General features: G+C 43.8%; 3 protein-coding genes across 3 annotated transcripts; 2 read left to right on the forward strand and 1 right to left on the reverse strand.

Moving 5' to 3' along the window:
- Positions 1-238: 238 nt before the first annotated feature.
- Positions 239-5,178, reverse strand: LOC118359040 (mitochondria-eating protein-like). The gene is made up of 12 exons (XM_035737214.2): positions 4,677-5,178; positions 3,726-3,831; positions 3,534-3,649; positions 3,277-3,395; positions 3,026-3,121; positions 2,774-2,908; positions 2,024-2,255; positions 1,533-1,691; positions 1,185-1,360; positions 904-1,027; positions 727-786; positions 239-383 (listed from the first exon to the last, which is right to left on the reverse strand). The coding sequence occupies exons 1-12, from the start codon at positions 4,761-4,763 to the stop codon at positions 327-329; spliced, it is 1,467 nt and encodes a 488-aa protein (XP_035593107.1). The 5' UTR covers positions 4,764-5,178; the 3' UTR covers positions 239-326.
- Positions 5,179-6,580: 1,402 nt separating this feature from the next.
- On the forward strand, positions 6,581-11,971 carry LOC118359041 (beta-sarcoglycan-like). Its single transcript, XM_035737215.2, has 6 exons — positions 6,581-6,682; positions 7,486-7,695; positions 7,877-8,062; positions 8,489-8,680; positions 8,840-8,971; positions 9,235-11,971. The coding sequence occupies exons 1-6, from the start codon at positions 6,668-6,670 to the stop codon at positions 9,439-9,441; spliced, it is 942 nt and encodes a 313-aa protein (XP_035593108.1). The 5' UTR covers positions 6,581-6,667; the 3' UTR covers positions 9,442-11,971.
- Positions 11,972-12,086: 115 nt separating this feature from the next.
- Positions 12,087-26,395, forward strand: LOC118359042 (uncharacterized). The gene is made up of 5 exons (XM_035737216.2): positions 12,087-12,514; positions 12,754-13,188; positions 17,695-17,864; positions 17,972-18,317; positions 19,037-26,395. Exons 1-5 carry the CDS (start codon positions 12,499-12,501, stop codon positions 24,235-24,237), a joined length of 6,168 nt encoding a protein of 2,055 aa, XP_035593109.2. The 5' UTR covers positions 12,087-12,498; the 3' UTR covers positions 24,238-26,395.
- The last annotated feature ends 131 nt before the right edge of the window (positions 26,396-26,526 follow it).

Below are 26,526 nucleotides of genomic sequence, written 5' to 3' on the forward strand. Positions count from 1 at the left end.
CACACACACACACACACACACACACACACACACAGCCTTGTCATGTGCTGCTACAGCACTCTGAAAGGATTGTTCTGAAAGGACCAGCTGCCAGAGTCTCTGGATACTGTAGTGGTAACATGGAACATCTCTCCAGAATACTGTAAACCCTGGACCAATGTCCATATTGACACGGAGTCTAACTACTTAACATCAAGTCATCACAACTGACAAATAACGACAGGACCCACCCAGTCCATTAAAGCTAAAGATCTGTCTTTGTTGCAAACATGAAATCGATGTGTAGAATTTTGTTTTCCTTTTGTAACTCAGTGGTCAGTTAGGGTTTACAGGCGACTGGCGGAGAGACGTCCGGGAGAGGGGCTTCTGCTGCGACTAAACCCCTGAGAAGGAGAGAAAGTCTGTCACACAGAGCATTTCTTGCACCTTTGGATTTGAGATGACGTTACTCTCTCCCACTAATACAACATCTAGGTGTTGCTGTTTTGTTGTTGTACTTACCCCAAGGGCTCAGGGTATGCATGGATGTATTTTGGTGGCAAAAGAAAAGTCTTAACACTAAATCACACATGCACAGCTTTCATCTAGTGTGCTTTCCCAACCGCAACTTCCCTGAATATTTTCTTGCATCATAAAAACCCTGGGCTGACGCATCTTTCCAAAGAGTTTCTTGATATTTGTGACATTATTTCAACGTGTTAGGTCTCAGTCGTCGTAGTAACTTACGAGAGTGCGTGTGGGGCTGCCAGAGCGAACAGGACTGCAGCTCCTGCTTCTGCTCCTCCACTGGAAGAAAGCAGAGAAACACCACATGAGTCATTCTGCATGTTATATTGTGATAATGCAGTAATTGCTCAAGCAAAGCCTATGATTCTACAGTAGGGACGGAAGGTGCATCAGTACCAGAGCTCCTCTCCTGGTGACTGCCTCTCCCTTCACTATGACACCGTCCCCCTCCACCAGTGCTGGCCACACATGGTACGCCACCAGAGGAGCAGTAAACTCAGAGTCATAGCTACGACGATACCTGGTAAAGAGCGAGAGAGAGAGGGAGAGGGAGACAGAGAGAAAAGGGAGGAGATGTATATACGGGACCAGGGTGACATCTAGTGGTAAGATTAGGAATTGCACATATAACATATTTTTTTCCTGTAACTTCATGAAGTAAAGGGTTGCAGACTGACTTGTTGTCGCTGTAGAGTTCTCCACCGCTGGTGAAAGCCAGGTCCAGAGGAGAGTCCAGTGTCTGCATGGCGAAGGCCACTCTGCATGTCTCCCGGATGAAGCTGTTGATCAGGACAAAGTCTACCTCCGGGGGAAAGGAGATCCGTGGGTTTACATTCATGGCGTTGATCACGTCCTGGGAGAGGGAAACACATCACAATACACGCTGACACACATCTCCTATTAACAAACACTCAATGAGCTACAGTGCGTGAGACTCTTGAAATTGTAATGTAAAGGTGACTGGAATCTACAGGTTTTTGTAACATGTCAGACATGTCAGTAAGAGAGAAAAGTGTAGGCCGTACATTAACACTGGCCTGCACGTCGTAGAGGTCCAGGTTCCTGACGATATAGTCCACCACCGAGTCCTCCAGGGACTCCGGCCCCAAGTGGGAGGGTGACAGGGTCTTATTTACTCTCAACTTGAATTGACGGTAGGCCAGCTTGGCTGCCTGGAAGGCCTCCTGACAAACATACACACCACACACACACACACACACACACACACACACACACACACACACACACACGCACACACACACACACACACACACACGCACACGAACACACACACACGCACACTCAGACAAAGGGATTAGAGATACTGTATGGTATAGGAGATTTACAGAGAAACCAGAACCTCAGATCTGACATGTCAAATTGGATGAAAACAAGGTCAGGTAGTTCCATGTGCTAGGATGATCATCTCCAATACATTGTGAATCCCAGCTAATCATCACAGGTTGTACTGTATGTAGTGTTATTCCATAATGTACAGGGTTTCCAGATGTCATACCACAGTGGCAATGAAGATGATTCTCTGGACCATCTCCAGGTCGTCTATGTAGCGTCGGAGCAGACTCTGGGCCTCCAGGCGCTCCACAGCATACAAGTCACTGAAGCGGGACACCAGCCTGGCATGGCGGGACGAATTGGTGAGCTGGGCCCGGGTGGGAGACTCACTCTTCAGAGGGCTGGAGGGGCGGCTCTGTCTGGGCAGGGGGCTGGGGGAACAACTCCTCACCAACCTGAGACAGATAGAAAGGAAGAGGGGAGGGATGGTTGACTTATGCCATGTTAATATGATATCTGAGTGAGTGACTAACAATATCAATGAGGGCCCCCTGGAGGTCTCCTGTGCACCTACCCTGCGTGCCTGTCGGTAAGTTGGCCATGATTACTACATGTTTAGATAGCTGGCTAGACAAACTAGTCTAATTTACAAATCTAAAAAAAATGACTGACTTTGTGTATTCTACTATTCTAACTCTCAACAGTAAGTGACTGAATTCCTAAAACAAATGTTGATATTTTTTGTGAAGATTTTTTTTTCTCTTAATGACCAAGGTCTGACCCTCTGTGTCCTCAGTTGAAGCTACGGCCCTGTGTGTGTGTGTGTGTGTGTGTGTGTGTGTGTGTGTGTGTGTGTGTGTGTGTGTGTGTGTGTGTGTGTGTGTGTGTGTGTGTGTGTGTGTGTGTGTGTGTGTGTGTGCGCGCGTGTGTGTGTGTGTGAGCGCGCGTGCGTGCGTGCGTGTGTCCTGCTCACCTCTCCTGCAGCATGCTCTTCTCTGCTGTGAGGAAAGACACCTCATCCCTCAGCAGACGCACCTGTCTCTCATAGTCATCCAGAACATCCAGCTTCCTCTTATAGGTCTCCACCTGGTCACGGGACGCACGCAACCTGACACACAGATACACACCATAATAACCTGGGAACATACACATCAATAAGCCAAAGAGGACAAATAATATTCAAATGAAACGTGTACAATGTTGTATTACAGTATTTATCCCTCACTCTGCTTTCAGCTGTAGTATCTCATCCTCGGTGGCCAGCAGAGTTGTGGCTGACATATTTTTTGTGTTGTCCAGTTGCAGATGAGCATCCGCCAGTCTGTAAACACATTAAACATACCAGTAGGTGAATAAAACAGAGACCAGATAGTTAGCCATACTAACGTAACCTGGGGCAGACTGATTTGTTTGGATAGAAATGAGTAGGTCTATTGTATAGATTAGTCATTTGTTGTATGCTTTGTGCAGACTTACTCCTGTTTGACAGAGTCCAGCTGTAGGTGAGTGGAGCACAGCTGAGTCTCCATCTTCTGCATGTCGTTCTCATGGGAGGCAGACAGCTCTCTGATCTTCCTCTCCTTCTCCACGGACTCCTGCATGACAACACTCCTCATTTAACCTTGATTATCACTGTCTTATTCACACTATGTGACAGGACAGCATAATGGAATAGAACAAGTTAATGAATGTACAGTAGCTAGAACCATAAATAACAGAACAGATTATTTCACCTGGATGAGGTTGAGGCTGGTGTCGTTGGTGACAGAGGAGGTTGCCATGGAGAAACAAGTCCCCAACCAAGGCAGCAGGCGTGATTTGAGCACATCCACTCCTGCATAGTGACCACCTGACTCAAAGGAAAAGGAGACATTATTAGAGAATGTCAAAGAGAGAGGGAAGTTGTGAGAAGCTTGGGCACATACCCTCTCTAGCAGTGAAGTTGAGGATGGTGAAGAGTTGACCCTGTATCTTGGAGGTGAGCTCTACCAATTCACAGCACCTGTTCAGATTCTGATCACAGGAGATGACCTTGGAAGGTGACAGACACTGTATGAGAATTGTGTACCATCACAAAAGGGACATACATTTTAAAGATGTAATGTCATCTCAATTGTGGGGTCAACATTGTAGGACATTTAAAAAACAAACATTCACATGGATCATTGATTAGTGAATATCTGTATTGATCATATTGAATTGAGGGATGTACTATATGTGCTTTTAAAATAAATGATCTGTGACTTCCAGGCAAATGCACTGGTTGGTCTCTGGAGTATCTGTGTGATAATACATGGGTTCTATCAGGACAAGCGGTTCGGGTTCACACCAAAATGCTCAAGGGGGCGTGCTCGAGCCACTAGCTTTCAGAGTCAGCAATGGTTTCACGGTCGCCATGACGACTAGCGTCTATAGCAACCAAACTTCGCCAGAAAATCTATTTAATCGAAACAATTGAATTCCTTTAGCCCCTACAGTGTTTCAAAAACGTTCCAATCCATTGTCAATGTGATACATTGTAAAAAAATAAAATAAAAAATACATACCAAATAATGATTCCAAATATATTACACTATCTGGCCATGAGTGGCATAATCAAGTAGGCTAATCAAGTTATTTTAGATGGGTGGACAGAAATTCTATAGAGGAATCAAGTTCTCAAGGGAAGAACGCATTTGCTGAATCAAACAGTGAAATATGCTATTGATTTCCACATCAATATCACATTTATTATAGCCAATACTAATTTAGACAATAGCCTAAACTATTACACGGATCGAATGATTGCAATAATCATGTGTCGCCTATCTTTATTGTTGGTTAGGCCACTTTTCAGCCAACAGATTTAGGGCAGAAATCAATTATTGATGACTTACATGGTAGTCCTTGTACCAGGACTCAAGTTTGTCCTGTAGAACGCTGAAGGAAGATGTGTTCACCAACCTCCTTAGCGAGTCGGCCATGTCTGCTCCCTCACTAATCTTGAAAGGTTCCAAACGCTTTGGACAACCGTGGGATTTAATCTGGGGCGAGAGCGCCCGTGACAGGCGCGCGCTCCCTTTTTATACCCGCCTTAGAAATTCTTGCCCTTGACGTTTTGTCCACCTTCGTTACAACGGGTGCCAAGTACCATCTCAGTTGTGGCAACGCTTTTTACTCATTTTACTCATATACAGATTGAGAATGTTTGCTAAAGCCACTTGCATTGTTTTCAGTAATAGTCTGGTTATTCTTGTGAGAAAAGTATAGACCGTAAGCGTCTTCTGCCTGTTCTTCCTTTATGATGTAGGCGCTCAAGTGAAGTAGGCTGTCTGTGCTGTAAACGAGACCATTGTAATGTCATACTGTTACACACACGTGGGCGTTGGGAGTCTCCTGCCATTAATGTCATATGTGGAAGATGTGAAACACTGAGCTTTTTTTTCAGAGGCACAGTCAATTTCGGATGACGTCAGTATTAGTTAAATCGGTTATAGGCCAAGTGGTACGTTTGTATTTTAAGGTAGGCCTACTGTACTATGGTAATTTTGTAACCCAATCAAAATAAATGTTTTTTGGTTTGTTGCTGAATGTGTTCTGTGCTTGAAAAAAATGGTTTTGGTTAGTGTGACATCATCGTAGTGTGTGTGGTCAGGTTTCCTTGGTGGGGCGACCTGTTAAAACTGGCATACATATGAAACCTTGCGCTAGAATGACAAAGGCATAATTCTGTCAATTATAATTAATTATAAACAATTTAGCTTGTTGTGTTAAAACAAACTGTTATTGGTAGTGTTTTAAAATATAATAATTATTCATGTAAACAGTTATTATATTTTATGAAAACCAGGTTGATAGTATTGTCCCACTTCCCCTGATTGGTGTTTGATGAATCTTAAAAAAGGATCTTTAATTAATTAAAATATATTTCTGGCATTAGATATTATAAAATACATTGTAATTTGTTGTTTAAGTTGTTCATAGCATCTCTGAATCGATGTCATACACTATATAGCAAATAAACAGTATAGGATGAGGGTGGAAGGAATTAGAGGGAAAATAACAAACAAGGAAATAAAGGAAGCAAAATGACATGGAAGAAAGAGACTATAGAAAGAGGCTACATTAATTTTGAAAGGGTAATTTGGGGGATAGTAGTGTTCCAGGATCAAGTTAAAGCTGTGCAGACTCCCAAAAGCTTGGAATGTCCCCCAATTCATTTTCCAATGGCATGGGGAGGGTTTAGTAAATGTTTATTGTCACAAAATTGTGAAAACAGTGTGTTATCTACAAGATTCTACAAATTCTATAGTCTTATTGATTGAAGTGGGACACGAATGTAGTTCTAAGGAGAATACAGTGTCCCAGTTCATTTACTAAAATGTCCCACTAACACTGAAAGCCACGCTTTAGCAAAAGTGTCGGTCTGGTAGTGTTTTAGGGGCTGTGGAATCCATACATTATCAAGTTGTGTCATCATCTCTGATAAAACCTTTATTACTTGAAATAAACAACACTTAAGTAGGGATAAAGTGATGTTAATTGTCTGTGGACTAGTCTATTCGGAAGCCCTGCCTGGAAGAAAATATGAATGGACAGGCTTTATATGGACTTTCTTATTTTGGACTCCTGTTGCGGGCCTTTCCCATTGGCTGGTTTAGCCAGGAAGGAACCATCTGTGATAAACAGTGATCCAGCTATGAACAATTTGATAAAAAGGCTTCAAATTCCACCTGCTAATATAATAATTACCCTAATAAAAACCTCGTCACAAGTATTAAAACTGGAGAGATATATATTATTTTATTCATTTGAATGAAGTGGTCTAGTCCACTGTCTTTCCGGACTCCGGAGCTGTCAAACGCTTTGGAAGAGGGGGAGGGTGAACATGGCGTCTGAGCAGGTCTGTTTCCATTTAAAGACGTTATTGTTTTTCTACATTTTCCATTCCCGTTTTGGTGTAGGCATCTATATGTACTACGAACTCATTTGAAATGAATTACGGTATTCGGGCGGGCGTTGTAAAGCGTATGCGGAATATCCATAGTACGCTATCACGCTTCCAAGCCCTGTACTACTGTTACGCTTTTTATGATAGACATACCTCGAAATAACGGCTTGATTGCCGCAGTTTTTCCACGGCATTGGGAAGTTTAAACTGATTGTATTACCCCAAATAATGAAGTTATCTTTTCATCCGAGTTGAATATGGACCTGGACTATTCATATTTGTTACGTGGAATATACGTGTACTTTATTTTTAGTCATTACCTACAGACAGAGAGACCCGGGTGTTTAATTGCGCGCATTCCTCAGAAGCAACCTGTCTATCCAGCGACACCTGCATAAAGTCTAATAAAATAGAATGTGGTGGTTACAATATGTGGTGCTGTACTCAGAGATACAGTATATTTGTTACATTGTAACTACATATGACAGCTAAATAAGCTGTCAATTGGGTTGTTACAATGTATCAACTACTAGGTCAACTAGATTGCAGAGTGGGGAAACAAATAACATGTGGTAGTTACAATGTATAGAACTCTTAATGTTTAATCTCACCCAGAGAGGTGTACAGGGAAGTCAATGCTTTGATTGATGGGAACCACCCAGAAAGTGTTGTTTGTAGATGTCACAGCAGTATAGCATGTTAAAGCTGAGTGAGCCTACTGAGCCTTGACATTGCTGCTGTTCTGTGTGCTGAAGGAGAGTTCTAATGGGCCTGTGAAGAGGTCCATGAGGGAGAAGGCCATGGAACGGCGGACCACCAACAAGGAGCACAACAGCAACTTCAAGGCGGGCTATGTGCCCATTGAGGAGGAGCGCCTGCACAAGACAGGCCTGAGAGGACGCAAGGGCAACATGGCTGTTTGCATCATAGTCCTGCTCTTCTTGCTGGCTCTCATCAACCTCATTGTGAGTGCCCAATGACACACAAAGCATCCTCTGCATAATGTCACCATCCTTATTTATCTGAATTCACTTTTTAACAGGCTAGTATCATCAGAATGTTAGTTATGGATATGTTATAACTAGTTCTGATTATGACAAATCAAGTCAATGTATCTGAATCTCTGACATTTGTCCTGTCTCTCAGATCACTCTAGTGATATGGACAGTGATCCGCATCGGGCCCAGTGGTTGTGACAGTATAGAGTTCCATGAGAGTGGGCTGCTGCGTTTCAAGCAGAAGGCAGACATGGGCGTGGTCCACCCACTACACAAGAGCACTGTGGGGGGCAGGAAGGACCAGGACCTGGTTATCACCGGCAACAACAACCCGGTGAACTCAGGCAAAACACACTCACTTATGGAAAAATACACTCACTTAGGCAACACACACACACACACACACACACACACACACACACACACACACACACACACACACACACACACACACACACACACACACACACACACACACACACGGTAGTGGGTTCGATCCCCGGGACCACCCATACGTAGAATGTATGCACACATGACTGTAAGTCGCTTTGGATAAAAGCGTCAGCTAAATGACATACATTACATTACATTACACACACACACACACAGAGAATAGATTCAGAACACACAAATACATTGGTATAAGCAGTCTATACACACACACTTCCCCAGTCTGATTAATGTATTCATATCCAGATATGAATACCTTAATCAGACTGTATGCTCTTACATGTATATGGTTTTTGTATATGTGTTCCAGGTGGTGTTTCAGCAGGGCTCCACTAAACTCAGTGTTGAGAAAGAGAAGACGTCCATCACCAGTGACATGGGAATATCCTTCACTGACCCCCGCACTCAGAACACCTTCTTCAGCACAGACTTTGAAAACCACGAATTCCACCTGCCCAAAGGAGTCAAAGTACTCAGTGTGAAGAAAGCCTCCACAGAAAGGGTATATTCCAGGCCAACAGAAGCCATCTAATAAAACATGTAGCACCACAAATAGTGTTACTGTAGATAAAATACATTCTAGTATCCATTCCTGTCATTTATTTATTTTTTTTATCCCAGAAAAAAGTGGTAGATCTCTGAATACTCTCTCTGCTTTCAGATCACCAGCAACGCCTCCTCTGACTTGTCCATCAAAGGGGACAGCAAGGCCATCATCCGCGGCAATGAGGGGGTCTTCATCATGGGCAAGACGGTGGAGTTCAGGATGGGAGGGGACATCGAGCTCAGAGCTGTGAGTGTTACCCCTTACCCAATTTGGTCTACATGTTTATCAGGCCCTCTCCTCGGGCCCCCCAGACTTTTCACATTTTTCTTTTAGCCCTAAACTGGCACACCTGATTCAATTAGTTAAAGACTTGATGATTAGTTTACTAATTGAATCAGGTGTGCCAGTTTAGGGTTATAACATACATGTGAAACATCTGGGGGGGGGCTGGTCTATGGTGTATTGCATTCCATTAAAACTTATGGTTAACAAGGTCTTTCCCTTTGCAGGAGAACAGTATTGTTCTGAACGGGTCGGTGATGGTGAGCGTCAGTCGCATGCAAAACTCCTCAGTGGGGGCCAACGTGTATTTCGACGAAGGTCTGTTGAGGTACAAGCTGTGTATGTGTGCAGATGGCACTCTGTTCCGTGTCCAGGTGAAGTATCAGAACATGGGCTGCCAGACCTCAGACAACCCCTGTGGAACGGCCCACTAAAGAGACTGGAAGACAAACTGATGTTACACCATCCATCTTGTCCTACAATTAACAGATGGTCAAGTATGGCCAACCAATGTTGAAATACCCTAGAACAATGTGCAGTGCATACTGCATACGCATTCATAATGTAACACCCAGAAACACTCTCTTTTTTTATGGAGGCCTTTTTGTTTGTCTGCATATCCGCTTTGCCAAAGATAAGAGCTACATACAGTATTATCATTTTGTTTTGTTTAGACTTAGAGCAGCACACTATATGAAGTAACAACAGACACAGCACTCTACCAAGCAGTCCAGTATTATTACCGGTGTTCTGGGTATTTATATTGCTTATGTATATTTCCACTGGCAGCTGTGTGTGACTCAAGTACAAGTATTAGGCATCAGCCACTGATCACTTAGCCACTATATTTATGTTTTGAGTATGGTTAGTTAAGGAGTAATGAGTTGGAGTTAGTGGGATATGTGCAAGGGTTAACACTTAAAATAGGAAACATAATTTTAGCTTAAAATAGGAAACATACTTTTAGTGCTCCCTACATTGCTATCTACAGTGCATTCGAAAATTCTTCAACATTATGTTACGTTACAACCAATTAAAAGTAAAAAACAGAAATACCTTAGTTACAAAAGTATTCAGACCCTTTGCTATGAGACTCGAAATTGAGCTCAGGAAAAATCCTGTTTCCATTGATCTTCCTTGAGATGTTTCTACAACTTGATTGGAGTTCACCTGTGGTAAGTTCAATTGACTGAACATGATTTGGAAAGGCACACACCTGTTTATATAAGGTCCCACAGTTGACAGGGCATTTCAGAGCAAAAACCGAGCTATGAGGTCGAAGGGATTGTCCGTAGAGCTCCTAGACAGAATTGTATCAAAGCACAGATCTGGGGAAGGGTTCCAAAAAAATGTCTGCAGTATTGAAGGTCCCCAAGAACACAGTGGCCTCCATCATTCTTAAATGGAAGAAGTTTGGATTCACCAAGACTCTTCCTAGAGCTGGGCGCCCAGCCAAACTGAGCAATCGGGGGAGAAGGGCCTTGGTCAGGGAGGTGACCAAGAACCCGGTGGTCACTCTGACTAAGTTCTAGAGTTCCTCTGTGGAGATGGGAGAACCTTCCAGAAGGACAACCACCTCTGCAGCACTCCACCAATCAGACCTTTATGGTAGAGTGACCAGACGGAGGCCACTCTTCAGTAAAAAGCATATGACAGCCCATTTGGAGTTTGCCAGAAGGCACCTAAAGGACTCTCAGACTATGAGAAAGATTCTCTGGTCTGATGAAACCTAGATTGAACTCTTTGGCCTAAATGCCAAGTCACGTCTGGAGGAAACTTGGTACCATCCCTACTGTGAAGCATGGTGGTGGTAGCAATATGCTGTGGTGATGTTTTTCAGCGGCAGGGACTGGGAGATTAGTTAGGATGAATGGAGAAAAGTACAGCATGAACGGAGCAAAGTACAGAGAGATCCTTCTTGAAAACCTGCTCCAGAGCGCTCAGGACCTCAGACTGGGGCGAAGGTTCACCTTCCAACAGGTCAACGACCCTAAGCACATAACCAAGACAACGCAGGAGTGGCTTCGGGATAAGTCACTGAATGTCCTTGAGTGGCCCAGCCAGAGCCCAGATTTGAACCTGATTGAACATCTCTGGAGAGACCTGATGGAGCTTGAGAGGATCTGCAGAGAAGAATGGACAAACTCCCCAAATACAGGTGTGCCAAGCTTGTAGGGTCATACCCAAGAATATTTGAGGCTGTAATCTCTGCCAAAGGTGCTTCAACAAAGTACTGAGTAAAGGGTCTTAATACTGTAGTACTGAGTAAAGGGTCTTAATACTGTGATAATAAAAAATATAAAAAATGACATTATGGGGTATAGTGTGTAGATTGATGAGAGGGAAAAAAATATTTAATCCATTTTAGAATAAGGCTGTAATGTAAAAAAAAAGTGTGGAATAAATCAAGTGGTCTGAATACTTTTGGAATGTCCTGCACATCTGCCTTCTCATCCTGTATGTGCCAAACATTGTCTCTGTGTTTTCATAAGGGAAGAGATTGGAGTGTCTTTAGTTTCGGTGCCAAATGGAATTCATTTTCATGTGTCTATAATATCATACTGCCTAATGCTCAGAAACAGGACAATTATAAGATATACTACAGATTAATGCAGTCAGCTGCTTTTTTTTTTTTTGGGGTATTCATGAGGCTTTTGTGTTTGTTTCAATTATACATTTTGATAACATTGGTTTGAAACAAATAATTTTGAGTGACATTTTGTGCAACATAACATGAGTGGCAGTGCTACACGTGTGATGTGTATTTACTTTGTGCTAACTGGAGTGTATATTCAAGTGTTGCTATGGTAACAGTGTGGTCATCATCTCAAGCAGCAATATGGACTCCATGCCTTTATTTATGTATGTATTCATTGTTTTCACTGGAACCTTGAGAATGAGCTTTTTGAAAAATGTCCATTATTTAACTTCCATGTTTGTTTAATAATAAAGGGTTGTGCTGTGTTTGAAAGGCCCTGTTGTCTTTTGTCAATTTGCAGTTTTATTCATGTTTATTCATGTTTAAAACCACCCTTTTTGTGCCCTATCCCACAATGCCCACTTGGAGGTGTTATGCCACAATTCATTTAGTGTGTATTACATGTTTACTTCATTTCACACTGTAAAGGGGCTAAATAACCTAGATTTCTTTTTTTTATAGCTTAATTCAGTTCCAATCCAGTGATTTATCAATCAATAATAAATCCAAGCTGGGTTTAGTTGTCCTTGTTATGAGGATTCCTGGCAGCACAGTTACCTATGAAGGAGAGGGTAATAACATCCTGGTAAGACATTAACCATGGCATGTGAATGATTGAGGGAATCTGCGAAATGCTTATGCACATTTTTGTGTATGTGCATGTCTGACTCAACATGGCAGTACACACTGCAGACTTTGATCTGAAACTACAGGAGACAAAGTAAAATAATATGCTACCTTTGCCGGTGCACTGGGTGGGGAGAGAGTCACAAGTTCGTTTCGGTTGTATACAATGCGTACACGGAAGGGTGAGTTAGATTTCTTTTTACGTATTCATTGAGATTTTTGTTTATGACGTGTGCCAATATTGCAGTTTGATTTCTACATTTGAGAGTAATGTGTGTGTTTTGATTCCATTTGGGTGTTTTTGTATGTGTTAGATGTATTAGATTAATATTTAATTACGGTATGTGTTCAGATATTGTCTTTCATGTTGAAACTCACATTTCGCTAACTTTAGTTATTCTCTCTTATTTTACCTATATAGGCACAGGGCGTTTTGTGATGGCCGTGTCTCAGTGGATGTTCTGTGCTGCAGGGCTGCTCCTCCTCATCCAGGGGCTCCAGTGTTCTCCCGTTCCCCCTGCTTGTCCGGAGTCCTGCCTTTGTCAGAAAGGTCTGCTAAACTGTTCCTTCGCTGGCCTTTCCCAGGCACAACAACATGTTCCATCCACTGTCACTGAACTAGATCTATCTCACAACCTCCTGAAGTCCGTTACCCCCTCATGGTCAAGTTGGAGGCTTGAGAGTCTATGGCTTGGACACAACAGCATCACTCACCTGTCTCTGTGTGTGCGGAGGACCTGGAGGGGTAAACATCGGAAAATCCCCCTCTCACGTAGCCGAGGGAGATGTGTGTCCTGGGCCCCAACTCTGCAGCTGCTCTCTGCTGAGAGGAACAAGCTAGAGATGATTCCTGAAGGTGAGTCTCTCTCTCACACACACAAATACATAAGGAATTGCTTCGATGTACTATACATGTAGTTACACTTATCATGAAAATGTGACCTTGCCTAACACACATACAGTAAATAAGCACACATGCTCACACACACACACACATTCACACCCATACACCTGTGAATGATTATCCTTAATAATTAGGACTTTGCTCTAAAAGAAAATGATTAAACCAGCCCTGCGCCAATCACAAAAAATAACTTGACAAACCATTGCACAATCTTCAGCCAATCTTCGAGGCTGTTTACTGACATTCCAATGGCTCATAAGAGGGTGTAAAAGTGCAATGATTATGTTTTAAAAGAGGGCCAAGCCTCAATCATCATTTTACAGTAGTAGTTAATCTCTCTTTGTCAACATTCCATCAGAAGAGTTGAACCTTTGAGTTTTATATGTATCCCCTGGTGACTGTGAGTGTTTTCTCCGAGTTCGAGGTTTGTGAGGACTGTGGGCAGTTGTTATGTGAGCTCTGTGAGACAGACAGAGGCCTCTCTATGCTGCTTGATATTCTGCTCACAGTCTCCCAGTGCTCCTCTAATGAAGCCCAGGCCCACAATGTCTCACTTCAGCTCAGCAGTCTCACGCTAGAGAGAAGAGGAGACTGGGGAGACTGAAAATCATAGTGTGAAATAAGTGCTGCCAATAGAAAATCCTTGGCTTTAATGAGTCATAACAGTACACATATTTCTACCCAACCCCAGTGATTGTTTGTTGTCCCAGGCAGTGGTGTAAAGCACTTAAGTAAAAATACTTTAAAGTGTTACTTAGGTCGTTTTGTGGGGGTATCTGTACTTTACTATTGATATTTGGACAACAGTTACTTTTGCTTCACTACATTCAAGTATGACAATAATGTACTTTTTACCCCATACATTACTTGTTACATTTTGAATGCTTAGCAGGACAGGAAAATGGTCCGATTCACACACTTATCAAGAGAACATCCCTGGTCATCCCTACTGCCTCTGATCTGGCAGACTCACTAAACAGAGAACATCCCTGGTCATCCCTACTGCCTCTGATCTGGCAGACTCACTAAACAGAGAACATCCCTGGTCATCCCTACTGCCTCTGATCTGGCAGACTCACTAAACAGAGAACATCCCTGGTCATCCCTACTGCCTCTGATCTGGCAGACTCACTAAACAGAGAACATCCCTGGTCATCCCTACTGCCTCTGATCTGGCAGACTCACTAAACAGAGAACATCCCTGGTCATCCCTACTGCCTCTGATCTGGCAGACTCACTAAACAGAGAACATCCCTGGTCATCCCTACTGCCTCTGATCTGGCAGACTCACTAAACAGAGAACATCCCTGGTCATCCCTACTGCCTCTGATCTGGCAGACTCACTAAACAGAGAATATCCCTGGTCTTCCCTACTGCCTCTGATCTGGCAGACTCACTAAACACAAATGTTTTGTTTGTAAATGATGTCTGAATGTCGGAGTGTGCTCCTGGCTATCCGTGAATAAATACAAAACAAGAACCTTGTGCCGTTTGGTTTGCTTAATGTAAGCAATTGGAAATGATTTATACTCTCACTTTTGATTCTTAAATATATTTTGCGGTAACACTTTACTTGACACCCAGTGTCATAACACAACATGACATGCTTATAACAGCTGACATAACTTGTCATAACCTGTCATAATATGGTCATAACACTGTCATGACCCATATATTTACACCTGCTGTGACATGCATTGCATTATGTTTTGTCTGGTTATGACACGTAGTACATACGAGTGTTAAAACCCACATTTATTCAAATTAGTTTTTCCCCTGCCAAGAAGTTTCCTTTTGTTTGAAAGTTTGTTTCTTAAATCCTTTGTTGTTAGTGTAATGAATTCTTTAGTCATGTTTTTTTAGATCATATTTGAAATAGCTTGTAGAAAATACACTGTCATGAAGCATTATGAGCTTCATAATCATACAAGCCAGACAGGCCTTTCATGTACATGCCCTTATATTAGTCATCAGTCAAAAAGAGGGTGTCTTATCCTGCTCCTGAAATCTGTTCCTGCATTCATCCCAGTCATCAGCAACAGAGCATTGGGGTAGGTGCATGTCTGACAATGTGTGTGCAATTACAATCATAATTTAATATGGTCAATATATATTTTTTTTTTTAAATATAAAAATATATACAGTGGGGCAAAAAAGTATTTAGTCAGCCACCAATTGTGCAAGTTCAAAATGATTGTTGTCTGTCACCAATTGTGACAGACAAAATGAAAAAAAAAATACAGAAAATCACATTGTAGGATTTTTTATTTATTTATTTGCAAATGATGGTGGAAAATAAGTATTTGGTCAATAACAAAAGTGTATCTCAATACTTTGTTATATACCCTTTGTTGGCAATGACAGAGGTCAAACGTTTTCTGTAAGTCTTCACAAGATTTTCACACACTGTTGCTGGTATTTTGGCCCATTCCTCCATGCAGATCTCCTCTAGAGCAGTGATGTTTTGGGGCTGTTGCTGGGCAACACGGACTTTCAACTCCCTCCAAAGATTTTCTATGGAGTTGAGATCTGGAGACTGGCTAGGCCACTCCAGGACCTTGAAATGCTTCTTACGAAGCCACTCCTTCGTTGCCCAGGCGGTGTGTTTGGGGTCATTGTCATGCTGAAAGACCCAGCCACGTTTCATCTTCAATGCCCTTGCTGATGGAAGGAGGTTTTCACTCAAAATCTCACAATACATGGCCCCATTCAATCTTTCCTTTACACGGATCAGTCGTCCTGGTCACTTTGCAGAAAAACAGCCCCAAAGCATGATGTTTCCACCCCCATGCTTCACAGTAGGTATGGTGTTCTTTGGATGCAACTCGGCATTCTTTGTCCTCAAACACGACGAGTTGAGTTTTTACCAAAAAGTTATATGTTGGTTTCATCTGACCATATGACATTCTCCCAATCTTCTTCTGGATCATCCAAATGCTCTCTAGCAAACTTCAGATGGTCCTGGACATGTACTGGCTTAAGAAGGGGGACACGTCTGGCACTGCAGGATTTGAGTCCCTGGCGGCGTAGTATGTTACTGATGGTAGGCTTTGTTACTTTGGTACCAGCTCTCTGCAGGTCATTCACTAGGTCCCCCTGTGTGGTTCTGGGATTTTTGCTCACCGTTCTTGTGATAATTTTGACCCCATGGGGTGAGATCTTGCGTGGAGGCCCAGATCGAGGGAGATTATCTGTGGTCTTGTATGTCTTCCATTTCCTAATAATTGCTCCCACAGTTGATTTCTTCAAACCAAGCTGCTTACCTATTGTAGATTCAGTCTTCCCAGCCTGGTGCAGGTCTACAATTTTGTTTCTGGTGTCCTTTGACAGCTCTTTGGTCTTGGCCATAGTGGAGTTTAGAGTGTGACTGTTTGAGGTTGTGGACAGGTGTCTTTTATACTGATAACAAGTTCAAACAGGTGCCATTAATACAGGTAACGAGTGGAGGACAGAGGAGCCTCTTAAAGAATAAGTTACAGGTCTGTGGGAGACAGAAATCTTGCTTGTTTGTAGGTGACCAAATACTTATTTTCCACCATAATTAGCAAATAAATTCATAAAAAATCCTACAATGTGATTTTCTGGATTTGTTTACATCATTTTGTCTGTCATAGTTGAAGTGTACCTATGATGAAAATTACAGGCCACTCTCATCTTTTTAAGTGGGAGAACTTGCACAATTGGTGGCTGATTAAATACTTTTTTGCCCCACTGTATATACACACACACAACATAAACATACTGTTGAAACAGGCTATGATGTAATGGAATCTTTTGCCTTGTGTGGTAGGTTTCGTGGGTTTTTACACTATTTTGTAGGTGTCATAACCAGCCATAAAATCACACAATATATGTCACAACAGGTCTAAATATATGTGTCATAACAGGTTATGACAAGTTATGTCAGTTGTTCTGACATATAATGACATGGTTATGATGGTATCATAACCTGTTATGACGCTAGGTGTCAAGTAAAGTGTTTACCACCAAATACTTTTAGACTTTTACTCAAGTAGTATTTTACCGGGTGCCTTTAATTAACTTTTACTGGAGTCATTTCCTATAAAGGTTTCTTTACTTTTACTCAAGTATGACAATTGGTTACTTTTTCCACAACTGATCCCAGGATGGAATGTTCAGCGTAGATAAAAACGAAACGGTTACAAGTACTCTACCATGTCAATCACTCAAATACTGTTAGACCTGTCAGGTATAGGGAGCTGTAAGGGCAGGTATACATTCATCTCTGATTGGTCGGCTGCTTGTAAAGCTCTGAGAGGAATGCCGGACTCCTGCCCATGTATAGAACAGTACAAAGGTGAGCAGGGAACTTACACCTTACAACTACTATCCTCTGTGCATTCACACTGAGGACAAACAGGGGCCTGCCCCAGTCATCTGTGTAATTACACCAATGTTACTCCAATGTTAGGACTGTGTTTGTGCTTTGTCCTTCAGGCCTGGGAGGTAGTGAGTTCCTACAGGTGCTGCAGCTCTCCCACAACAGGATCTCTGACCTGCGACCTGGAGACCTGTGCAGTTGCCCCCTTCTGAGAGAGATCCATCTGCAGCACAACCGTATCTCCAACCTCCACCCACAGGCCCTGAGGGACATGCCAGAGCTCAGGGTAACTATACACATGATAACTACAACATCATAACAGCCATTTTGTTATCCTTTTCCTCCCACCTGACCAGATTTTTGAAATTCATGTTCATAATGTCATCCTTCAAGGTCCTGGATCTGAGCTTCAACTTGTTGACCACGATCACTCCATCAGCCTACCTGTCGCTGCGTAACCTGAATGCCCTGGTGGAGGTGAGTGGGAACAGGTGGAGGTGTGACTGCAGCCTGCGGAGCTTGAGGAGGAAGATGGCCTACGACAGGGACAGGGCCCTGCAGCAGACCTGGAGGGGGGTGGTGTGTACATCCCCCTCCACCCACGCAGGTAGAGACCTGCTACACCTGGAGGACAGTGACCTCACCTGCTCTACTGCTGAGAACAGGGTGGGGCTCCACCAGGATGTGACAGTGGATAAAGGGATGGAGATCCTGCTGCCCTGTGGCTCTCCAAAGCAAGGTAACACACTTCTTTCACGGTCTTCCAAACTCAGTCCTTGTTTTTTGCCCTAGCACTACAAAGCTGATTCAAATAATCAAAGCTTGATTATGAGTTGGTTATTTGAAACAGCTGTGTAGTGTTAGGGCTAAATCCAAAACGCGCACCCAGAGGGGGGGCAGGACCCTGCATTACACCAACAGTTAAAGGCCAAGTCTAGTCAAAAACGTGATTTCCCTGTGTTTTATACGTATATATTTCCACACTATGAGATTGGAATAATAATGTGGCATTGTGAAAATGATGATAATGCCCTTTTAGTGTGCGAGCTGTTTGAAAAGGCCGACTGAAATTTCAGCCTGTTTTGGTGGGAGTTCTGGCCTGCCTAGTGACATCACCAGGCGGTAAATTAGTTAATATACTAATAAGAAAGAGTTCCAAACCTCTCTGCCAATAACAGCTAGTTTTCAGTTTTACGCTCCCCACTCAGACCACTCACAGACAGTTTTAGCAAAATTAGAGCTAAGAAGCTATTTTTGTGTTTCTTTTTGACCATTTTAATTGAAAACAATCACAGTAAGGTACAGTAAGGTACTTAATTGTTATCCAGAAATAAAAACAGAATCATTGGACCTTTAATTTCTTTGTTTGTGTGTGTTGAGTATATAGCAAACAACCATTCGAATTGTAATCACGCTTGGCTTTATAATAGTCTCCCACTGTTTGTGTATTTGTTCTAGATTCAACATGGTGGACGCCCAATGGACAAGTTCCTGGGAGCCAGGCAGGCCTGCTGATCAGTGACATCACAGAGCGAGACGCAGGACTGTACGTGTGCGTCTCTGGGCCTCACGAGGAGTCTGTGTCTGTATTCAACCTGCTTGTTCACAAGGCAGAGAGGAAAACCAGAGACACTAGGAGTTTACACAGGGAGCGGCTACAGATGAACTCAGAGTTAGGCAGCATCCAGGGAGATGGTCAGGAGACAGACCTGAAATCTCTAGACCTCCACAGGGCTACCCAGAGAACACAGTCTGACTTGGTCCTGGCTGTCTGCCTGTCTGTGTTCATCACCTTCCTGGTAGCATTTGTAATTGGTGCTCTGACCAGACCTCTCCTGGACGCTCTCTGGAGGAGGTGTTGTAGCTGCTGTAACCGTACCAAGCAAAGCGCCTCCCCACCACAGTCGGTCTCCTCTGCCGGGCAGTCCCCCTACGATAACACGGCCTATTCAGATGAGGATGAGCGAGAGGAACTAGGGACACACAGGGAGAGGAGAGTGACATTTAGTGGACATCCTTCAGAACAAAGGGATCAGAATAGTATTCCATACTATGATACTGTGGCCAATGGCATGCAGGACAACCTCGCTGGGGAATATGATGCAACATATGAGAATGTTCCGGAGAGGGATACCTCACACCCCTCCCTTGAGGTCTATCACCCGCCTGAGGAGGAGAAGCCTAGGGTACGGGGCTCTGTCAGCTCAGGAAGCTTCCGACATGACAACCCAGAGACAGACACTCACAGTGGAGATCTCTCTGATATGTCTCTGAGTGATCCACAAAGGGGCGCTTACCCAGTCCATACCCACGGCATGGAGTTTGAATCCATCCCCGACCCAGAACAGTTGCAGGGGTGTCGAAGCTCGTCTGTGTCTTCACACTCTGACCAGGAGAGTCCAGATAGGGATCAGGATATGGACTGGCCCAAAGACAATTTGGCTCAGAGATTGGAGGAGCTCAAGACCCGGAATAATTCCTGGGAGCCTCAATCCCCCCAGAAGGAAGGCGACTCCTTTGAGCGGAGTTCAGATTTCCCTACAGTTAAACCAGTTGATGTTCTACAGATCAACATTGGCAGAGTGGGTGAGATCCCTGGATTTGCTTATAGGAAATCAAACATGGCAGATCCCAACCCCATGGATCCTGAGCTGTGGAATGACAGCGGAGAGAGCTTTGAGTTCCCTGATTCCATCCAAGGTGCATCGGCACGATCCAGTAGTCAAGATCTTTCAGGTTCTGCTTTTGCTGATCAGTTGAGAAAAGAGTATGAACAAGCGTGGAATAAAGAAACACTTGTGGAAGAATGGAGGGAGAATGATGAGTCCAGCTCCAGCAACTCAAGTGACAGTGGGAATGTACCTACAGAGTACACTGTGAACCCAGATATGGGGGTAGTGAAGGAGAAGGAGATTGTCCAGGATGCACTACTTACACATGATAGCACAACAGACCCTGCAGCAGCGAACCCCTATCTCAAACATGATGTCGGTTTGGACAAGCTGCACTATAAGGACCCAGTCAGTCCCTCTCCAGATGAGGATGGATTTCATGTGAGTGAACTGAGACAGGAAGTTCAACGCTCTCATTTGTTTTCAGAGCACTCTGATTTGTCCAGTGATAGTAGTGATGAACCCACAAAGTACACAGTGAACAAGGATAGCGATGAGGAAGAGGAGGATGAAGATCAAGTCCCAGCTGTGACACACAAAGGTCCATCTCTCAGTCTTGGAGACATTAATGTATCTTTGGCCTCAAGGAAAGCTCTCAATATTGGCTTCTCCAAGGATGGTTTTCAATATCAACCAGAGCCTGAGACAAGGTCGACTGGCTTGGATCGAACCACCCAGAGTGCCATCAGCACAAAGGAGCCCCTTCCACAAACTTCATTGCCCTCAGACGTGGCAAGGGTTGAAGACCCACCAGTTTCAGTCTACATCCCCAGACTCAGTAAGCGTTTAGATATTCAGCCTCCTCAGGAAGCTTCACCTGCTCCCGCAAAAACACCACCACCCTCTGAATCCTCTTCCAGCAGTGAGAGCGAAGATGAGACTACAGATAACTCAATGAAACTTGACAGAGAGGTCCCAGATGTCTCACAGAAGAATTCATCTCTCAGTCTTGGAGACATTAATGTCTCTTTGGCTCCAAGGAAAGCTCTCAATATCGGCTTTTCCAAGCAAGGTTACCAATATCATCCAGAGCCTGAAAAAAGGTTGACTGGCGTGGGTCTTTCTTTCCAGAGTGCCATCACCCCAAAGGAGACTTCATTGCCCTCAGATGGGACAAGGGCTGGAGAGTCTCCAGCTCCATTCTATTTCCCCAGCCTCGGGAGATGTCTGGATATTCAGCCTCCTCAGGACACTACACCTGCTCCACCACGAACACCACCACCCTCTGGTTCATCCTCTTCTAGAAGTGAAAGTGAGGATGAGACTACAATGAATCAAAAAAGAGAAGAGAAAGCTAAGGTCCCAGATTCATCTTTCATTCCCGCAGGAATTGATGTCTCTTTTGCTCCAAGGAAAGCTCTCAATATTGGCTTCTCCAAGGAGGGTCTTCAATATCAATCAGAGCCTGAGACAAGGTCGACAAGCTTGGATCTCTCCTCTCAGAGTGAATTCACCCCAAAGGAGCCGCTTCCCCAACATCGATTCCCAGAAGTGACAAGGACTGGAGAGACTCCACTAGATATCCCCAGATATTTAGATATTCAGGCCACTCAGGAAACTCCACCTGCTGCCCCAGGGTCACGCCGACCTGCTGGTTCATCCTCTTCTAACAGTGAAAGTGAGGATGAGACGACAATGAATCAAAAAAGGGAAGAGAAATCTCAGGACTCAGATTCATCTTTCATTCCCGAAGGCATTGATGTCTCTTTTGCACCAAGGAAAGCGCTCAATATTGGCTTCTCCAAGGAGGGGTTTCAATATCAATCAGAGCCAAGTTTGACTGGCATGGGTCTAACCTCCCAGATTGCCATCAGTACAAAGCAGCCCCTTCCCAAATCTTCAATTCCCTCAGATGGGACAAGGGATGAAGAGTCTCTAGTTCCACTCTATATCCCCAGTTTCAAGAGACATGTGGATATTCAGCCTCCTCAGGAGACTCCACCTGCTGCCCCACAAACACCACCACCCTATGGTTCATCCTCTTCTGGAAGTGAGAGTAAGGAACTTGACAGAGAGGTCCCAGATGTCACACACAAGGATCCATTTCTCAGTTTTGGAGACATTAATGTCTCTATAGCCCCAAGGAAAGCTCTCAATATCAGCTTCTCCAAGGAGGGTTTTCAATATCAACAAGAGCCTGAGACAAGGTCGCCTAGTTTGGATCTCTCCTCTCAGAGTGAATTCACCCCAAAGGAGCCTCTTTCCCAAAATCGATTCCCAGAAGGGACAAGGACTGGAGAGACTCCACTAGATATCCCCAGCCTCGGGGAACATTTAGATATTCAGGCCACTCAGGAAACTCCACCTGCTGCCCCAGGGTCATGCCGACCTGCTGGTTCATCCTCTTCTAACAGTGAAAGTGAGGATGAGACGACAATGAATCAAAAAAGGGAAGAGAAATCTCAGGACTCAGATTCATCTTTCATTCCCGAAGGCATTGATGTCTCTTTTGCTCCAAGGAAAGCGCTCAATATTGGCTTCTCCAAGGAGGGTTTTCAGTATCAATCAGAGCCAAGTTTGACTGGTATGGGTCTAACCTCCCAGATTGCCATCAGTACAAAGGAGCCCCTTCCCAAATCGTCAATTCCCTCAGATGGGACAAGGGATGAAGAGTCTCTAGTTCCACTCTATATCCCTATTTTCAGGAGACATGTGGATATTCAGCCTCATCAGGAAACTCCACCTGCTTCCCTACGAACATCACATAACTCTGAATCAACCTCTCCCAGCAGTGAGAGTGAAGATGAGACTACAATGAACCAAAAAAGAGAAGAGGAGAAAGCTAAGGTCCCTGATGTCACATATAAGTATCCATCTCTCAGTCCTAGAGACACACCCATTAATGTCTCTTTTGTTCCAAGGAAAGCTCTCAATATTGGCTTCTCCAAGGAGAGTTTTCAGAATCAATCATCAGAGTCAAAGTATGAGAGTATAACCACCACAAATGATAGAGGTTTTCAGGAAGATGCCAAGCCTGCTCCCAAAACATCAATATTTTACTCCACCTCCTCTGACAGGGCGAGAACTGAGGAGCCACCAGTTCCACTCTACATCCCTGGACTCTGGAGGCATCAGAATATCCAGCCCTCTCAGGATGCTACACTTGCCGAATCATCCTCTGCTAGCAGTGAGAATGGAGATGAGCTTACAGAACACACAAAGAAACCAGGGAGAGACGTCACAGATTTCTCGCTCAGTCCTGGGGACACGCCTATTAATGTCTCCTTTGCCCCAAGAAGAGCTCTCAATATCAGCCTTTACAACTCAGCCAGTACCACAGAGGAGGTGGAGAGGAAGACCGGAGCAGAGGACAGGTGGGAAAGGCCAGGGCTTGGTGGTCTGAAGGCACTGTCAGAGACACAAAGGTGGGACACAAAGGACAGTTCTACAAACATGAATGTTTCTTTCTCTCAAAGGAGTGCTCTCAATATCAACTCAGACAGCAGCACAGATGAGGTGGGCAGGAGAGCCAGAGCAGACTACAGCAGTCCCATACTAGAGCGTACCATTAGCAGAAAGGACGGAGGCTTTGAGGAAGAAACCAATCCCTCTCCCCAACTGTCTTTACCAAATACATCATCCCTTTTCTCCACTTCCACTGATGAGGCAAGGCCTATAGAGTCTCCACTCCAAATCCCCCGCCATAGGAGGCGTCTAGTTGTAGACATTCAGCCCCACCTGGCTCCACCTAGTGCCCCAGGAACACCACCACCTTTCCCAGAGGGAGAAGAGGCAGCTGGTTCTGGATGGAGGAGCAGGGGACAACAGAGGTGGAGAGCCATAGATGGATTTGGCCGTAAATCCATGACACAGGGAGATGAAGGAGAGAAGAACTATATGGGGTTATTGGCTGCTAAACCATTCGGCACAGCTCGTCAGTACCAGAGCGTTACCCCAGAAACCATTATGGCCACAAAGCATAGTGAGATCTCCGAGAGGGATGGTTCTGACCTGACCTTCTCCACTGTAAGACACAGTGAGGCTTAAGACCAACTGTATTTGTTTGTGCTGATTTAAGATAAGTTGCACTTAATATTGAGAAAAACGCAGCAGACGACAAAGAGATTAGAAGTTGGATTTTATATTTTATTACAGAATTATACTGTTCTTACATTGTAAAATATGAGTAATTTGTGGTGGAAAACCAGACATGTTTATCGTAATGAAAATGGCTGTTTATATGACTTTGAATGATATAATAGACTGAGGGATTGTAAAGGTCCCTCACATCCTTACCTACCTTAATCGATACACAAATCCCCTTTTTTCTTTGCCACAAAATATATATCTTCATGACACTGCCTCTCCACATGATGTGTATGCACAGACTGGTCATAGACTAGACGTAACATAGCAAACGTAAATCCGGGACCCTGAAATTAGTATGATACACTACAAAAGTATGTGGACACCCCTTAACATGACTGTTTTCAGCTATTTCAGTCACACCCATTGCTGACAGGTGAATAAAATCGAGCAGACAGCCATGTAATCTCCATAGACAAACATTGGCAGTAGAATGACCTTACTGAAGAGCTCTGTGACTTTCAACGTGGCACCGTCATTCTGATGCCACCTTTCCAACAAGTCAGTACGTCAAATTTCTGCCCTGCTAGAGCTTCCCTGGTCAACTGTAAGTGCTGTTATTGTGGAATAGAAACGTCTAGGAGCAACAACGGCTCAGCCATGAAGTGGTAGGCCACACAAGCTCATCGAACGGGACCCCTGAGTGATGAAGCGCGTAAAAAACGTTGCAACACACTACCGAGTTCCAAACTGCCTCTGGAAGCAACGTCGGCACAATTACTGTTTGTCAGGAGCTTCATGAAATGGGTTTCCATGGCTACCTGCCCCAATGCATAGTGCCAACTGTAAAGTTTGGTGGAGGAGGAATGATGGTCTGTGGCTGTTTTTCATGGTTCGGGCTAGGCCCCTTCGTTTCACTGAAGGGAAATCTTAACGCTACAGCATACAATAACATTCTAGAAAATGTTGTGCTTCCAACTTTGTTTCAACAGTTTGGGGAAGGCCCTTTCCTGTTTCAGCATGACAATGGCCCCGTGCTCAAAACGAGGTCCATGCAGAAATGGTTTGTCAAGATCGGTGTGGAAGAACTTGACTGGCCTGCACAGAGCCCTGACCTCAACTCCATCGAACACCTTTGGAATGAATTGGAACGCCGACTACGAGTCAGGCCAACATCAGCACCTGACCTCACTAATGTTCTTGTGGCTCAATGGAAGCAAGTTCCTGCAGCAATGTTCCAACATCTAGTAGAAAGTCTTCCCAGAAGAGTGGAGGCTGTTAAAGCAGCAAAAGGGGGACCAAACTCCACGTTAATGTCCATGATTTTGGAATGAGATGTTCGAAAAGCAGATGTCCACATACTTTTGGTCATGTAGTGTATGTTGTTTGGTATGTTTACATAAGATAGGTTACTTAAATCAAAAACAAAAAGGAGGGTGGAAAAAGGAGGAAGGGAAGCGCTACTAAGGGACACAATAGTACATTTTGGTAGACAGAAGGTGCTCTTTGGTAAAAGGGGTGAATTGGTCATCAAAAAGAAAGGAGGACCAAGGCACTCTTCATATAATTAATTAAAATGCCTTTATTTGTATGGAATGTTCAATAGAAACAAAGTTTTAAAAAACCTGACGTGTTTCAGCTACATGGCCTTCGTCAGAGAGTACAAACGGAGGGTGGTTGGTCAGGTGGATGGGTAAGCATAGAACGTGAACACCTAGCAACCCAAAGGTTGTGTGTTTGAACCTCATCATGGACAACTTGAGCATTTTAGCCAATTAGCCACTACTTAAAATGTTAGCCAACTCTTCCCCTAACCCTAACCATTTTAGCTAACCTCCCTAACCCTTTAACCTAACCCTAACCTAGCTAACATTAGCATTAGCCACCCCTAGCTAACGTTAGCCACAACAAATTGGAATTCGTAACATATCGTATGAATTGAAATTCATAACATATCATACGAAATGCTCTGAGACCACGTTGGTATGCATCATAAATAAACCTGTGAAGAAAGTAACTGTGTTTGTGATGCCTTTGTCTCTGTTGTTCTATGGATAACTGAATAATAAGGTGCACACACACTGCACGTGTAGTTATTACTGTGGTAATGCAATAGTCAGAACAAAAATACACTAGGCCTACAGTAGAGGGACCAAATATGATCCTGTGCAATTTAGGAACGCAGAATGAAACATCCTTTGACAACAATTGTTCACAATCGTTCTGTAAAGGAAAATGACAAAGCAAAAA

Source organism: Oncorhynchus keta, chromosome 26 (genome assembly GCF_023373465.1).
Source record: "Oncorhynchus keta strain PuntledgeMale-10-30-2019 chromosome 26, Oket_V2, whole genome shotgun sequence".
NCBI classification, from domain to species: Eukaryota; Metazoa; Chordata; class Actinopteri; order Salmoniformes; family Salmonidae; genus Oncorhynchus; species Oncorhynchus keta.